General features: G+C 41.4%; 1 protein-coding gene across 2 annotated transcripts in view; it reads left to right on the plus strand.

The window, feature by feature from the left end:
* The window catches only part of Msh3 (mutS homolog 3), a 162556-nt gene that overhangs the window by 101546 nt on the left and 46855 nt on the right, over nucleotides 1–14155 (plus strand). For both annotated transcript variants that reach the window (XM_005356505.3, XM_005356506.3), the window contains exons 14-17: nucleotides 3520–3707; nucleotides 4313–4481; nucleotides 10513–10577; nucleotides 12558–12674. In XM_005356505.3, the coding sequence (XP_005356562.1) occupies nucleotides 3520–3707; nucleotides 4313–4481; nucleotides 10513–10577; nucleotides 12558–12674 (539 nt within the window). The remainder of the gene's footprint in view (nucleotides 1–3519; nucleotides 3708–4312; nucleotides 4482–10512; nucleotides 10578–12557; nucleotides 12675–14155) is intronic.

Raw genomic sequence — 14155 nt, forward strand, 5'->3', positions numbered from 1 at the left:
TCTTCTTCTTCTTTTTTGGTTTTTCACAGGGTTTCTCTGTTACAGTCCTAGCTGTTCTGGAACTAGCTCTTATAGACCAGGTTGACCTCAAATTCACAGAAATCAACCTGCCTCTGCCTCCTGCCTGCCTACTGGAATTAAAGGTGTGGGCCACCCCACCGCCCACTGTTTAGTTCTTAGTATCTTCCTGGATGCTAGCAGCCTGCAGATGTCAGTAGCGAGTCAACATTCTTGTCCTGTGTTGCTTAACTCACCTTAGCCTTTTGGGCCATTAGCCCTTCAGTGAGTTCATCTGTACAAGTGCCCTGTGTGTCTGGAAAATATTGTTTCAGTGCAGTCACCACCACCTCTGGCTCCTACAGTCTTTCTGCTCCTGTTCTGAAATGACCTGAGCCTTAAGAGGAGAGGGGTGTGATATCACTTTCTTACTGTACTGTGTAATCATGCTACGACTGCATACTGTTGTATAATGCAGTGCTTTTTAAAAGAGGCTGTCTTAGTTAGGGGTTTATTGCTGTGAAGAGACACCATGACAACAGAAGCCTTACATTTCAGAGGTTTAGTCCATTGTTATCATAGCAAGAAGTATAGTGGCGCACAGGCAGTCATGGTGCTGGAAAATAGCTGGGAGTTCTGCATCTGGATCTGAAAGCAACACTGGGCCTGGATTGAACATCTGAAACGTCAATACCCGCCTCCAGTGACACACCTACTCCAACAAAGCCACACCTCCTAATAGTGCCCCTCCCTATGAGCCTGTGGGAGTCATTTTCATTCAGACCACCACAGACGGCTAGTGGCTTACTAACATGACAGAATTTGTGCTTAAATCTAGCATCCTTGACTCTCTTTTAGTTGTTGTGTCCTTTGGATGCTAACTTGTTTGATGCGGTTTTCTCAATTCTTCACACTCAAACTTTATTTATAATTTACTTTTTGCCAAATATAAATTGCCTGCTTAATTTATGGTAGAACAAATTTTTATATACCCAAAGTTTAGTTTGACCAATTTTCATTAATGTTTACTTTTTAAGACTGTCTTCCTTGGGAAATAATGCCAGAATGATAAGTACTGCCTCTGAGGATATTTGTGGCACTCAGGAGGACTTATGTAATTGTTCCCTGCACTTGAGTTAAATTAGAAACAAACTACAAACTTGATTTGGTCATGCAGATCCTGGAGAAGCGGATCCTGAGTTGATGATGCTCGGTGGCGTCAACTGCAGCATTGGGTGCTGTGCCGCAGTTTAGCTGGCAGCGGTACATGCCATTTTGATGTTGGAAAACTCTCTTTGGTGCTGCAGAGAGGTACAAAACCATGTGTTATTTGTGTCCTTGACCCCATCCCTAGCAGCCAGTCAGCTGATCTCCAGGCATTTTGCCTTCACTGTTTGGAAGGAGTTTTGACAGATGTCAGAGATTTTCCCCTTCCCCCCTTTTTTTCTCTCAAGAGAAAAATAAGAGTAGAACAGATTTTGTTTGAGCTGTTAATCAAAAAAGCAAGGTCAAAGTATCCATGGCAGGTGGTGGCAACATCCTGCCAAGCTGTAGTGATTTCTAGGCCGCCTTGCGGCCTGTCTTTAAATTTCACTTTGGTTTACCTCTCATAAGCTTTATGTTTCCCTTCAAGTTTCCAAGCTCTAGAGAAGTTACAATCATATTCATTTGAGAAGCAATCCATGTGCAGTGCTAGGATGGCTTGTGTTCTGAGATTTCTGACTGTGTTTTACGAGAACGTGTGACTCCCTTGGAAGCTCTTCCTTGGTGCTGCTCTTGCGTCTCACCAGAGTGAGGCTCAAGATTGGTTTCAAAGGCGAAGGACAAAAGTGGTGACAGACCAACGTTAGAAAGTCTGAATGTTCCGCACCACAGTTTTCTTAGCTGGCTCTTGATCACACCGTCAGTGCATGCCATTTGTTAGTTTAGTTGCTTTGCTTTTAAGCAGTAGTTGCTGGGGTTATCCATGGCCTTTTCATTTAGTTTTCTCTTCTTGCTGGGTCACTCCAGGCTGCTGCCGTTCGCACCAATGCTGAGTGACATCCTGGGTCCAGATCTTGTCCGTTCTGTGGGGCAGCCTAGGACCTGTGATTGTAGAATTTTCATGGAGGTGCTTTTACAGTAAAAGTGATGGAAGATTCCAAGAGGGCTTAATGTGGAATAAAATAAATTATTTCTTTTTATATCAAAAGTTCAGAGTCAAATCTTAGAAAATTGTGTCACAGGAACCCATATCAGATGTTAAAGTTGGTACATACATTTAAGGATAAAGATGTTTCACCAGTGTTGAGAAGAGTTTGTACAGTCTTGTATGTGAATAGATTCCTAGCCAGGCTGGACTGAGCCCGAGCCACAGGTCACACATGGATGTAAGCTCTGCTCCTTCCAATGATATGTCTTGTGCTGTGGCCTGTTCTTTGAAGCATAATTGCCTTAAGCAAAAGAGATGTATCTTTATTAACTTTTTTCTTTGGTTTACTTTTTCTTGTACCCACATACTTCCAAGATCTAATACAGGTGAAATTTTTAACTTTTTTTTTTTTGGTTTGGTTATTAAATTGACCTCCCCTATTCCTACTTTTGTGCAAAACAGGCTTAATACTGACTGTGGCAAGTACTTCACAAATGATCTTTTGTGTAACTCAGGAGAAAGAAACTAGTATCTTTCCTATTAAGAGGTTTATCCTAGAAGCCTGGCTTTCCAAGGGCGTTTCTTCATACGCTGAGAACCTAGTTAATAGCTGTGAGGACATAGGCCTCTATACTCTTCAAGAAGGTTGCTCCTACTGCTAGTGGAGAAGGCTGGCTCTTGTGTGACGTGTTATTAAATGTCAAAGATCAAGCAGATCTTTGACATTTGAACAAATGACAAATACTGCCTTGAAGTTTTAGTTTGTTTGTTTTATTGTTATCAAACTTGGGGGTTCACAACTGTTAGCCTGGCCCAAAGATGGAGTCACTTAGGACACCAAAATGGATGACCTGTGTGGGACCCAGCCCCTCCTGCAAATGGAAGCTGTATGGGTGTTCTGAACTTCTCAGAAGTCTGCTGGCCCCTTATCCCAGCAGAACAGCTTGGCTATAGCCTCCTGCTGTCCTAACAGCCGAACCTTCCCACCCCTTGTACAATTTTGCTTACCTCCACAGTCCCTTTTGCCTGCAATAGTTCCTTTTTCCTTACTGCTTTCTTGCCTAACTAAAACTACCCAATAAAACCCAAACTCCCTTTTTTGGCAAAGCTGCTCTTCCCTCTTCTCCAGTGCCTCTGGTGGTCTGGTTCTCTCCTTAAGAACAATCAGTGCCCCAATGTCAGACCTGGCCACCTGGCCTCAGTAAACCAACTAAAAGGGCCAAATTAAAATGGAGTACAGCGTGGCCATTTCAGTGTTTCTTTACTGCACCCTGGCTTATGGTGGATCTTTTTTTTTTTTTAAACCCAGTCTCCTAAATGTTGGGATCACTGGTGGGAGTCACCACATCCAGCTCTTTATGTTGTTTCAATTAAAAAATATTTGTTTCCAGTGCTCTACGCAAGAGTTCTTCTTGATTGTCAAAAGCCTGAGTCACCTGAAGTCAGAGCTTCAAGCATTGATGCCTGCTGTGAATTCCCATGTACGGTCAGACTTACTGCGAATGCTCATCTTAGAAACCCCTGAGCTCCTCAGTCCAGTGGAACATTACTTAAAGATTATGAATGAACAGGCCGCCAAGTAAGTGTGGACTCCCACTTCCTCCCCCTAGCAACCATCAACCAGTGTATTTGCTACTTGGTGTGGGAAGTTGCTTGAGTACATACGTAATTGGAAACATTTATAATTGTCTAAACTCAGACAGTTCACAATCCAGGACCAAGGAAGTACATCCTCGGGTATCAGATGAGAGAGGATGAAGTTCTCCTAAAGCCTGACAGTAGCAGTTGATTAACTCCAAAGCAGGTGCCAAATGGCCCTTGTCCCCATTTTCCAGATACCTAGGGGCAATTGTCTTTTTTATTTAGAATCTGCAGGTGTCCTCTTAAGGGTGTAGTTTTATGCTGTGTCTCACAGGAAGCTGAGTTCACCTTTGTTGTTATTGGGCAAATGATGCCATAGTTTTCTTTCTTGGTTTCACCATACAATTAAAATACAATTAAAATAAAATTATTTGTCAGTCCTCGGAAGTTAAGGAATGTCCCCATAAATATTCAGTGGCAGAGCTGGAATTAGAACCACGTTTTCCTGAGTTCCAGGCTGTTGGTATTTAATCATGCTACAAAATTGATAACTGGTCTAATTAACATGCTTCAATATACGTATCTGCATTTTTCATATTTTAGAGTTGGGGATAAAACTGAATTATTCAAAGACCTCTCTGACTTCCCTTTAATAAAAAAGAGGAAAGATGAAATTCAAGAAGTTACTCAGAGTATCCAAATGCATTTACAAGAATTACGAAAAATACTAAAACTTCCTTCTTTACAATATGTGACTGTATCAGGACAAGAGGTAATGTCAAGCATTTTCATTTCATAGCAGTTTGCCTGGAGTAGAAAAGCTCTTTCATAATATAAGTAAAATCTGTGGATAGGTTGTTATAAGCAGTGGCGCAGAAAAACTACCGAACTAGACCTGTCCATGAGCAGAAAGATTTATTGCTATTCAAACTGCCAAGCCAGAGAAGGGCAAGGTGGTGGAAAAGCAAGCAGATTTTATATGACAGTCAGTGGGGTAGGGGTCTGAGCTGATATAGGCTGCCAAGGCTGATCCGGAACTTTGTGCCTTGTGGAAGTGGGTGATGTTTGGGGGAAGGTTAAGGGAGGTTCCTGGAGGATTAAGGGCAGTCTTTGGTGAACAGAAACCACCTTAAGAGGTCAGCTTTTCAGGAAACAGAAACCTTTAGGCTTGTTTACCTGACCAGAGTCCATCTGTTTAGGACAATGCCACCAGCCCTATCATTGGGGGAAAAAGGGGAGGAAAAAGACTTTGAACCTGACAGTTGTAAATATCTTATTAAAAACCTTCTGTCTTTTCCCTTGGAAATATGCCATAATAACCTATTTTGACAAAAAATCATAATAATGTTTTATTAATCTTTAAATAAATTCAAGCAACGTGGTGTTACATGTACCCATTACTTGTTGAAGATACATTACAGAAGATCTTAGTTACTATTAACAGGGTCTAGGTCCCGGGCAGAGGAGCTAGTCTTGGCCTCTGCCTCACAGAGGCAATGGTGCCGAGTAGATCACATATATTGATTGAATCTTACAGTGGTTAACTGGGAGCACTTCTCCCAGTCTTATTTAGAGTGGAAATGCACATTAATGTAGCCATGCATAGCTCTCATTGCTCTTTGCAATATAGGTGAGGATGTATACTTGTCTTTTTAAAAATGATTTGTTTATTTCACGTACATTAGTTTGCCTGTATGAGGGTGTAAGATCCCTTGGAACTGGAGTTACAGATAGTAGTGAGTCTGGGCCTTGTGGGTGCTGGGACTTGAACCTGGATCCTCTTAAAGAACAGCCAGTGCTCTTAACCGCCTAGCAATCTGTCCAGCCCAAGGACATATACTTGTCTTTAAAGTTGGTACTAATATCTGAATGAGAACTGTTCAGAGAGAAATGCTTTAAAAATGAAGTCGTAGCTTTCAAGCCTGCTCTGCACCTTGATGCTCATTCTTACTACATCTGTTTATATTACTGTGAAGATCCTCATGAAAGGAATTTCAGACATTTTACTTTGTTAAAATATCAATTTAAGGGGCTGGAGAGATGGCTCAGTGGTTAAGAGCACTGCCTGCTCTTCCAAAGGTCCTGAGTTCAATTCCCAGCAACCACATGGTGGCTCACAACCATCTGTAATGAGGTCTGGTGCCCTCTTCTGGCCTGCAGACATACACAAAGACAGAATATTGTATAAATAAATAAATAAAAATCAATTTAATAAACTTAGGAATAATTTCTTCAGGGTGAACATTCTATTTAAGATTTAAAAAATAGATTTTTTTTTCTTGTGGAAAGCTCTGCTACAGGAAGCCCACTTGAACAGCCTGGTTACAACATTTTTATATATATAACTATCTTTTTTCATTTTACATACCAATTCCAGTTCCCACTCCTTCTCCTCCTCCCATTTTCTCTACCTCCCAGAGAGGGTAAGGCACTTGCTCCTAGGAAGGACCAAGGCCCTCCCCACTATATCCAGGCTGAGCAAGGTATCCATCCAAAGAGAATGGGTTCCAAAAAGCCAGTACAAGCAACAGGGACAAATCCTGGTGCCACTGCTAGTGGCCCCTCAGTCTGCCCCAGCCATACAACTGTCACCCACATTCAGAGGGTTTAGCTTGGTTCAGTGCTGGTTCTTTCCTTGTCTGGCCAGAGTTGGTGAGCTCCCATTAGCTCAGGTAAACTATTTCAGTGGGTGTCCTCATCCACTGAATATGACCTCTTTGCTCATATTCTTACTCCCCCCACTCTTCAACTGAATTTTGGGGGCTCAGCCCAGTGCTCTGCAGCGGGTCTCTGCCCCTGTTTCCATCAGTTGCTGGATGAAGGTTCTATGGTGATATTTAAGATATTCATCAATCTGACTACAGGGCAAAGCCTGTTCGAGCACCCTCTCCACTATTGCTTAGGGTCATCCTTGTGGATTCCTGGGAATTTCTCTAGTGCCAGGTTTTTTGCTAGCCCCATAATGACCCCCCAAGCTTTTCCAAATCACATGTCTTAATATTTGCATTGCTCTGTGTATTTTAGTGAAAGATTGTCAGTTGTATAGTTATTTGAAATAAGGAAGTAAAGTGAACAATGGTGTGCTTATCAGATTGCTCAAGACCGTGCACACTTAGTAACCACTGACGTGGTTAGCCTGCCCATCTTCTGACTAGAATTCCCAGGACTTTATAGCCAGCAGACGTTTCACAAAGCCTGTTTCACTCAGAGATCTGCACAAATATTTTTGAGTATTTAAACAGACCTCGAATATTTAATTGTATCTCTTGTTTCCGCCATGTGCTTATGAATTTGGTAAATTGCATGTAATCTAATACCACTATTTGGTTCACTGGTGAAATCCAAGTGGTCATAATTGTTCTAATAAAATTGCTAACAATGTATAGTAGGAGTGGCTTGCAGATGCTATGGTGGGAAAGCTGAGTCTATGTGACAGTTTGACCAGTTACATGTCACATGACTCCTGTGTCGTAAGAATATTGGAACTTACACATGAAATACATGAACACAGCTTTTCATCATGCCATTATTTACTAGTGTTATTCATGAGTAGGGAGAAAAGCTACTTTTCAATGTGATTTTATACCCTCCTGTTTCTATATATTTCTGTATACATGTCCCTTGTAATAACTAAAAAAAATAGAAAGCTTGTTGATAGAGACCACACAGAATATGAATCGTGTTACTGAGAATGGACAAATAAATGTGCCAGGCTGCTAAGCTAGTGTTTTGACAACATTCTTTTTCACCTCTGCTCCTGGGTTTTATATACTCATTAGTACACTAAGCCTCATTATATGCTGCTTCCTTAAGTATTGGTCTGCAAGAAAGTTATGAAAGAAGATATTATGTAACTTCACATAGCTTACTGCGATGGTGGTCATATTTTATGACAGCAATGAACTATCTGTTAACCTGAGCCAATAGGGATGTGGGATGATATTTAGATTTGAGGCAGCACTAATATTATTATTCTTAATGGAAAAGGGAGAAAATACTGAGAATAATCTTTAGGAAAAATTTGTTCATTCACAGCGTATAGCTCATCCAAATAAGTGTTTTGTATGTGTCCTGTCTTAGTTGGGTTTCTATTGCTGTGAAGAGACACCATGACCACAGCAAGTCTCATAAAGTAAAACATTTAATTGGGGTGGCTCACTTACAGTTTCAGAAGTTCAGTCCATTGTCATCATGGCGGGGAACATGGCTGCATGCAGGCAAATGTGATACTGGAGCTGATGTGATGCTACATCTTACAGGCAACAAGAAGTTGACTGTCTGTCATACTGAGGGAAGCCTGCAAAAGAGACCTCAAAGCCTGCCCCCGTAGTGACACACTTCCTCCAACAAGGCCACACCTTATAGTGCCACTGGCCTTGGGGCCCATTTTCTTTCAAATCACCATAGGTCCAAAGGGGAAAAACCCCAAGCATCCCAAAAAGGGCAGGCATTTTCTCAACTAGTGATCAATGGGGGAGGGCCCAGCCCATTATGAGTGGTACCTTCTCTGACTAGTGGTCCTAGTTCTATAAGAAAGCAGATTGAGCAAGTTAGGAGAAACAAACCAGTAAGCAGCAACCCCGACCTCCCATGAACTCTGAATCAGCTCCTACCTCCAGGATCCTGCCCTGTTTGAGTTCCTGTCCTGACTTCCTTCAGTGAAGAACGGCAATGTGGAAGTGTGAGCCAAATAAACCCTTTCCTTTTTAGCTTGCTTTTGGGTCATGGTGTTTCATCACAGCAACTGGAACTTTAATGAAGACATATCTATCTAAAAACAAAATAAAACAAGCAAAGGGTGGGATAGAAGATTTTCAGCAAACCTGGCAGTGATGCTAGCCTAGGCTGGTGTAACTTAGTTTGAATCATACTGGCTGATATTTAACCCAGACAGAAGTAGGTCCTGGGAGAGTAATATGAGAAAGTCCTAGACTGAAGGCAGAATTCTTGTGCTGCTTCTGGGAGGTGGGATTGGGAATGCAGAGCAGGGCATTGCTGTGAGAACTTGCAGAACTTTCTAGAATACACGTTATTTTTTCCAGTGATTTTTTCTTTAGCAGTAAGACTCATAAACGAGGGGCCTGCCTGCTCGTTCTTAGGATGTTTGGAAAAGGAGATAACTGGAAAGGACAGCTCCTCTGCTAAGGCTGCTGCAGCAGAGCACAGTGTGCAGCTGTGCTGAGAAACTTAGACTGAGACCCGAGGACAGACGTGCACGACCACACGCTAGCCAGCGGGAGATCCAGGGGCTTTCCCGGCTCCTGCTGCACCTCCCATCCTCCATGGCTGTGATTGGCTGTGCATGGTAATGCTGCTGGTCCCTAGAGTGGACCTTTGATAGCTGCACAGTGATTCTCAGGGTACACCTTGCTTTCATGGGATTTTCAAAATGTTCACCATCCTTCACCAACTCCCACGGGTTGGGAGCTTTTCTTCCTGTAGCCTTGAAATTTGATATTTCACTTGGCATAGCTCTCTCAGAATTGTTTCATAAAATGCCTGTGTGCCTTCACAGTGCATTTTTGAGCTGAAGAATTATTTAGTTTAGTTAGTAATTTTATTTTTCCCATCAATAATATATCTAAATTTTGGCTTGTTTCCACTTAATTTTTTATAACTATAGAAACGTTGTTAGGCTGCTACTTCTTAACAGACTTGAGTATGGGAGATTTGAAATTGTATTAATCAATTTCTATATATGAAGGTACTGTTAGTTTCAGAATTTTGCTTGGCATGGAAATTAATAAATACTAACCATTACTGTAAAACCTACAGCATTTCTTTTAGTGTAAAAATGAATCAAAGACACGACAAATGCAAAGTTTACGCATATCATAAAACAGACAAATGAAAAACTTCATGAAACTATCACGGGATAATTAATCCAGGAGGCAATAGTCCTTATTGTTTATAGTATAGGTTTTTGAAAGTGTATCTGAACAAGCCCCAGGTGGTTGTGTGTGTGTATGTGTATGCGTGCACACGTGTTTGTATACAGAGATTTGAGCACACTGAAAGGACACACCTCTGAATAGTGCCTCAGATGAGGTATGGTAGAAGTTGACTTCCTTCGCTTCTGGCTCATGTCAGAGAAGTTTGCTGACAGAGCACAGTTGGATATGTGAAGGGAGTCTTACTGGAGGCTCAGGGAATATTGCAGAAGAAGGAGGGGAAAGCACATGAAAGCTATATGGAAAGAACAGATGTGTACAGCCTGTGATGGATGTAGGTGTGGTTTATAAGGCTCCGACCCTCCTTACTGAATGATTGGCAGTTGATGACCTCTTGCAGGGAGGACAGCCATTGCCTTCCGTTGTGTACCAGACAGCAAACCCATTCTGCTCCAAAGGGTAGCTCCAAACATGTGGCAGGGAGCAGACAGCAGGATCCCTGAGGCGTGCTGACTAGTCAGTCTAGCTGAAACGAAGAATGTCAGGTTCAGTGAGGGACCCTGTCTTAGGGAGGTAGGACAGGAAGTGTGACAGGGCAGAACACCCAACCAACGTCCTCCTCCGGCCTCCACAGTTGTAAGTATGGGCACATGAGCACAGGCACACCCACCCCACACACTTTTATCAAACTTAATCTTACTGAGTAACAGAATTCTTAAGATACATGGATAGTAATGAATGAAAGAGGTTATTAGAAAACACCCAAACTCTCCCAAGAATAATACTGGATTTATTTTGAGTGTGTAGAATAATGTTTATTAAATTGTCATACACTGTTTCCAAGAAGCCTTATGATATACTGTGGGTGGCTGCTCATTTAAATATCTCACTGTTCATTTGCATTTATTTTAGTTTATGATTGAAATAAAGAACTCAGCCGTATCTTGCATCCCAGCTGATTGGGTGAAGGTTGGAAGGTAAGTTTAAGGCATTTTTTTAAGCTCAGGTATGAATATGATGTGTGTATCTGAGATACTAGGCCAGTGCCAGCCACATGCTCAAAGCAAGAGTACTTTTTGATTTTCCTATGAATTGGGACCAAAGAGATGATTGTCTTTAACTGTTTTTGTCATTCATTTAACAATATTTTGAAGACCATATTTATAATACAGCAGCTGGAAGATGAATGTGGTAGTTTGGGCTTTTTGATGAATGCTGTACCTGACATTTCTTCTAAGAAGCTGAAATCTCATTTTCTACCTCACTGAGCTTCGTGGTTCTGTATTCTTAGTGTTTTCCTTGGCACGTCGTTAAAATAGTTACTTCTTTTTGTAACTTATATCATGGCATGATTAATGTGAATGAGAACTATATTAGAGAAGCACATTCTGTCCTTGGTTGGCATCCGTCCCTTGGAGGGGCCTCTTCAGAAGTGTGCACTTTTGACTGTAGAGTGCTGCTTATTTCTTACTGCTTATCCTACATCCATGTGACTGGGCAGGGAAATAGTAACATTTGCCCAAGGTAATACTAGAGAGACTTCTGACTGGTGGTGGAACGAAGGAATTCTTATGTTAAGGATGTGGAAAATTTTGACATGCTGACAAAATGACTGGTGGTTTCTCATGTTAGTTAAATAATGTAACCATTATCCATTGCCATGGCAACAGCTACTTTGGGCACAAACATGGGTTTCTTGATGTGAGTAGTGTTGACTTAGAGGATGTTTTCCATCCTTCCCTGTATTGACTTTTATCCTATAGTACAGAGAAGGAATGAAAATGCACTTTATAAAAAGACATTACTAATACCCACATTTCTCTGTAGAACAGCAACCAAGGTGTCTCACTAAATGACTCTTGAAGAAAGAGCTGCAGTAAAACGTTTGCCTAGAACTCTAGAGCATGTAATCGAGGAACAAGCAAGGCAAAAAAATCAATGCCAGCATCTTCTAAACATACAGTTAATAGAATTCCGATGTGTAAATAAGACATTTTGGTGAGGACTTGTACCGTTTAGTCAGCTGTTTGACTGCCAGAGTCTTGATACAAGAGCATCATCAGTTAGACTTTGAGTATCCAATAGCTAAGTTAAAGGTAACTATGGCAGCATGATGTAGGACTTGGGGAGCAAAGACTGGGGTACACATGGCCTTGAAAAGCTCTTCTAAGCCCCACTTCCCTTTGATAGCTGTCCACAGAAGCAGCACTCACGCCTTGGATCCCCATAAAGGTTCTCTGCTAGACACTGACCTCAGCCATGCCTGTGATGGAAGCACTCTACAGCCCTTGCTGTAACATAGTCCATACAAAGTCCATTCCGTTTGGAGAAGACATCACCGCTGGTGCATGGCCTGGTCAAGGCCTGGCCTGCCTAGCATCTCTGACCCCCAATACCATCTACCCCTTCTTGATGTAGAGGACGGCTTACGTTGAAGCCTAGGGGAGCTTGTGGGAGTTCTTCTCGTCCAGGGCCACCACTGGGCCTGACAAACTGTCTTTTTACATTCTGAATTCATGCACTGACCTTCTTTGTGATGCATCATGTTTTAGCTTTGTACTAAATTATACTGAACAGAAAAGTATAATATGACCTCCATCAATGTGTCCACTTTTCTTTCTCAACATCTTTTTCTAACTGCATTTACTTCCGCTGTTTTTAAGCAAGCATTTTTATTTAGCATAACAGAAAGAACAAAAAGCCTTTGCCAGTGAAGTAAGCTTCAGCTCTGACTGTGTCATTTTTTGTGATTTTAATACTATTTTAAAAGCTTCCTGAACCAAGTCCTATTAGAGTCAAGCTCAGGACCATAATTAAAGAATGCTCTCTGTTTATAGCTGTTTATGTTCAAGGCTCATCAGTGAATAACCGCTGCTTTAATCTTCTGACATGATGCAGCACTGATTCTTATAACCTTGATTTCCTATTTGTTGTTTCTTTTTTTTCTCCTCTTGTAGCACAAAAGCTGTGAGCCGCTTTCACCCTCCTTTTATTGTAGAAAACTACAGACGTCTGAATCAGCTCCGGGAGCAGCTAGTCCTTGACTGCAGCACGGAATGGCTTGCTTTTCTAGAGTAAGTTTGCAGCAAACGATGCGCTCTGAGTCTGTGCTCTGAGAAATAGACCAGAAATTTCTTTCCAACCCTGAAAAGTAGAGAATGCTACTGTGGCCTGCTAGAAGATAGTGGGGAACTATGTTCTTGGATTTTATTTTCAGTTCATTGGCACATAAGCTCATTGTACTCTAGTGAGAGAGATCTAATAAGCTTATTATGGTGGTATCAATATTTTATGGCTAATGGTGCTTGGTAGAGCCATTTTTTAAAATTCCTCCTTGGAATCTACCTTTTTTACCTTGTCTTTCTGCAGTGGATATGTAAAGGTAAGTTGCTTTGATTTTATTATCTTCGCTTATTTTCCTGAATTTTTAATATTTTGTGTATTTTCCTCTAAGTGTTTATTTTTTAAAAAAGTAGAATGACCATCTGTGTACCCTCATCTAGATTTAGCGAATATTAAACTTTTGTTTCATTTGGTTTTATACATATATATGAAAATATGTATATGTATATATATATTCATGCAGACAAAATACTCTACTCATAAACATAAATCCATCCTTAAGAAAGAAAGAAACCATATGGGAAACACCAAATGGAGGCTTCTCCAGACATTCCTTTTGGGGTATGTGCATCCAAAGAATTAAAAGCAGTGTCTTGAAACCACCCCCATTCCTAGTAGCATTATTCACAGTAGACAAATGCAGGAAGACCTCAACAGTTAACAGATTGATATTAACTGATGAGTAGTTCAGCAAAGTGTAGACTGTTACTCTCCCTGAAAGGGAGGGGAATTCTGCCGTCAGGTGCATCAGTGCTCAGTGAAGTGCACGGGCTACAAGTGCTGCGTGCCTACTTTGTGAGGGATCCAGAGACACAAGTGGAATGGTGGCTGCCAGAGGCTCGGCGGGGGGGGAGTTGTGTAGGCTTTGGGTGTACAAATTGAAAACACTTCGGAGATTGCATAACAATAATACAAATGAGGTTAATACTACTAAGCTATGCCTAAAAATAATTATGATGGCAAACTGCCTTAAAGAGCTATGATGGTAAAACATGAACCACAGTTAAATTTATCTTAAACTGAGACCATAAGTGTGAACTAGAATCAGCGTTCTGTGTCTTAGGGCATCTTTGGATAATAATAGCTAATACTGTGGGCCACTTACTGCATGTTCTGAAAGTATGATTAAAAAGTATGGATAGATCCTCACTACAGCCCTAAGAGGAAAGTGACCTGAACCAGCAGGTTGTTCTTCAGTGGCAGGGTCCTGATTGGTGGTGCCACGGCATGAGAAACAGAGAAGATAAAAACTGGGCTTGAGAGGCTGGCACAAATTTTGTCTTATGCTACACAAGTTTACTAAGAAGTACAGCATTTTATATACTGCTTGCAGGGTGAAATATGGGCAATGTCAGCAGAGAACTAAGTCAGACGATGTTGGCAAAGAAAGCACAGGGTACCTCAGACACAGCTGCCTTAGGACTGGGGGAAG

The sequence above is a fragment of the Microtus ochrogaster genome, chromosome 19 (genome assembly GCF_000317375.1).
Source record: "Microtus ochrogaster isolate Prairie Vole_2 chromosome 19, MicOch1.0, whole genome shotgun sequence".
Classification (NCBI taxonomy): domain Eukaryota; kingdom Metazoa; phylum Chordata; class Mammalia; order Rodentia; family Cricetidae; genus Microtus; species Microtus ochrogaster.